Here is a 1940-nt window from a genome sequence, read left to right as displayed (position 1 = left end):
CTAGTGTTTAACTTTTAAATGTGAATTCTTTACCTGAAAAGTGTTTCTTCCTGCACTTAAATCATTTCTACTTACATTTTCTCATATCTCACATATTTATTAAAGCACTGCTGGGGCATTAAGCAATGCAACCCCTATAGGCATTGTTGGAATGAGATCATTACTTCAGGCCAGTGAAGAACATAAGGGATTTCAAGCAGGCTATATAAAGCAAAATCAAACCTACTACGTTTCCAACGCAATATAATACGATGGAGACAAGACCATTATGAAGCTAGAAACTTGAGAAAATCATTTTAAAAGCTCATAAGTATATGTTACTCATGACTAAAGGCGTTGCACTGTTATGCAACATGAGTGTCAGGGGAACAAATTTCCAACCTCATGACTCATGTTTCTGTATTACACATAATACTGGGCATTTCCTTCACTTTAAAGAAATGTGAACATAAGTGGTGTATAAAAATATCTGCTATCCAAAACATGCAAACACAACAGCTGATAGGTTAAGAAAAATCTAAGTTGACACTGTATCATCAGAGCCACCTTTCCAAGACGGAAAGTTACTCCACTTTGTGAAAAGTATCGCTGGATAAGCAACTTGTCCCATGGTCTCTTTCTAGAACTGGTTTCTGAACTGCCTACATAGGGCAAGCGAGCTAAAGCCCTGGGAAGAGGCCGTAAAAATAATTTCCCCCGCCGCGCCCATACCTACTCTGCCTCCCCCTTGCCTTAAGACGATCAGGGAGAGCTCTCAACCATGCCCCTCCAGGCCAGTGGGTCCCTCCAAGTCTCCCTCACCGCCCAGACGCCTCGTGGGTGACCTGCGGACCAAAGCGGACCCACCAGTACCTGCTCCAGAGGTCTCCAGCAGGCCCCGCAACTACACAGCTCTCTCGACCACACGATTTTCACCGACTTTATTGGCTCCTGACCCCGGTGGGCACCTCGCAACCCACCTCCCCACTAGATCGCGCCGACCCTCCATGACATTCAGCATATTCAAAAACACTGCGGGGCGGCTATGAAAAAAAAGAGCCTTTGCTCGGGAAGCCAGCTCCCCTGTGGCGGCGTCAGAGTCACTTGCTCTTCGCCTTCTGACTCTCCGTCTTCTTGGGCAGCAGCACGGCCTGGATGTTGGGCAGGACGCCGCCCTGAGCGATGGTCACTTTTCCCAGCAGCTTGTTTAGCTCCTCGTCGTTGCGGATGGCGAGCTGCAGGTGACGAGGGATTATCCTGGTCTTCTTGTTGTCACGCGCGGCATTGCCTGCCAACTCCAGGATCTCCGCGGTCAGGTACTCCAACACCGCTGCCAGGTACACCGGCGCCCCAGCGCCTACTCGCTCCGCGTAGTTGCCTTTGCGCAGCAGTCTGTGCACTCGGCCCACCGGGAACTGCAGTCCGGCACGGGAGGACCGGGACTTGGCCTTCGCCCGCACTTTGCCGCCTTGCTTTCCGCGACCAGACATGTTCACTTCTCGCCTAAAACTCCAGCGACAGAGGAAAACCAGCGATCCCGGTCCGACTGTAGGAACGCAATGTAACACACCGGAACCGCCTCTACCAACACTTTGGGTCCACTATGCAGCGCCTAACCATTGGACGCCGCAACATTCTCGGCTCCGGCAACCAATGATAGGCAGGCTACCCTCCCAATTACCACGCTAGCAGAGGGACCGCCTTCTTTAGCTCTCTCCAATCAAAAGAGCAAACCTCAGTTCTCATTTACATAGCCTTCCGACTGCCTCTGGTTCTTTTAAATGTACTGGATCTAGTGATTTCAACCTCCACGCTCCCACTCAGAAAAATAAAGTCTTAAGAATTAAGGGAGATCGGGAAGAAGAGATAGTCTATCCACAAGTACTTAGAGCTCAAGAAATAAATGTCCCTTGAGGTCGCGCACAGTGTGCCATTCGTCGCTGTGCCCTCTAAGAGGATTT

At 50.1% G+C, this 1940-nt stretch overlaps 1 protein-coding gene across 1 annotated transcript; it reads right to left on the bottom strand.

Moving 5' to 3' along the window:
- Window positions 1-906: 906 nt before the first annotated feature.
- Window positions 907-1613, bottom strand: LOC118624572 (histone H2A.J). Its single transcript, XM_036252963.1, has one exon. It carries the CDS (start codon window positions 1467-1469, stop codon window positions 1080-1082), a length of 390 nt encoding a protein of 129 aa, XP_036108856.1. The 5' UTR covers window positions 1470-1613; the 3' UTR covers window positions 907-1079.
- Between the last annotated feature and the right edge of the window lie 327 nt (window positions 1614-1940).

Source organism: Molossus molossus, unplaced genomic scaffold, assembly GCF_014108415.1.
Source record: "Molossus molossus isolate mMolMol1 unplaced genomic scaffold, mMolMol1.p scaffold_m16_p_10, whole genome shotgun sequence".
In the NCBI taxonomy this organism is placed as follows: Eukaryota; Metazoa; Chordata; class Mammalia; order Chiroptera; family Molossidae; genus Molossus; species Molossus molossus.
This window is presented reverse-complemented; position numbering and strand designations above follow the sequence as displayed.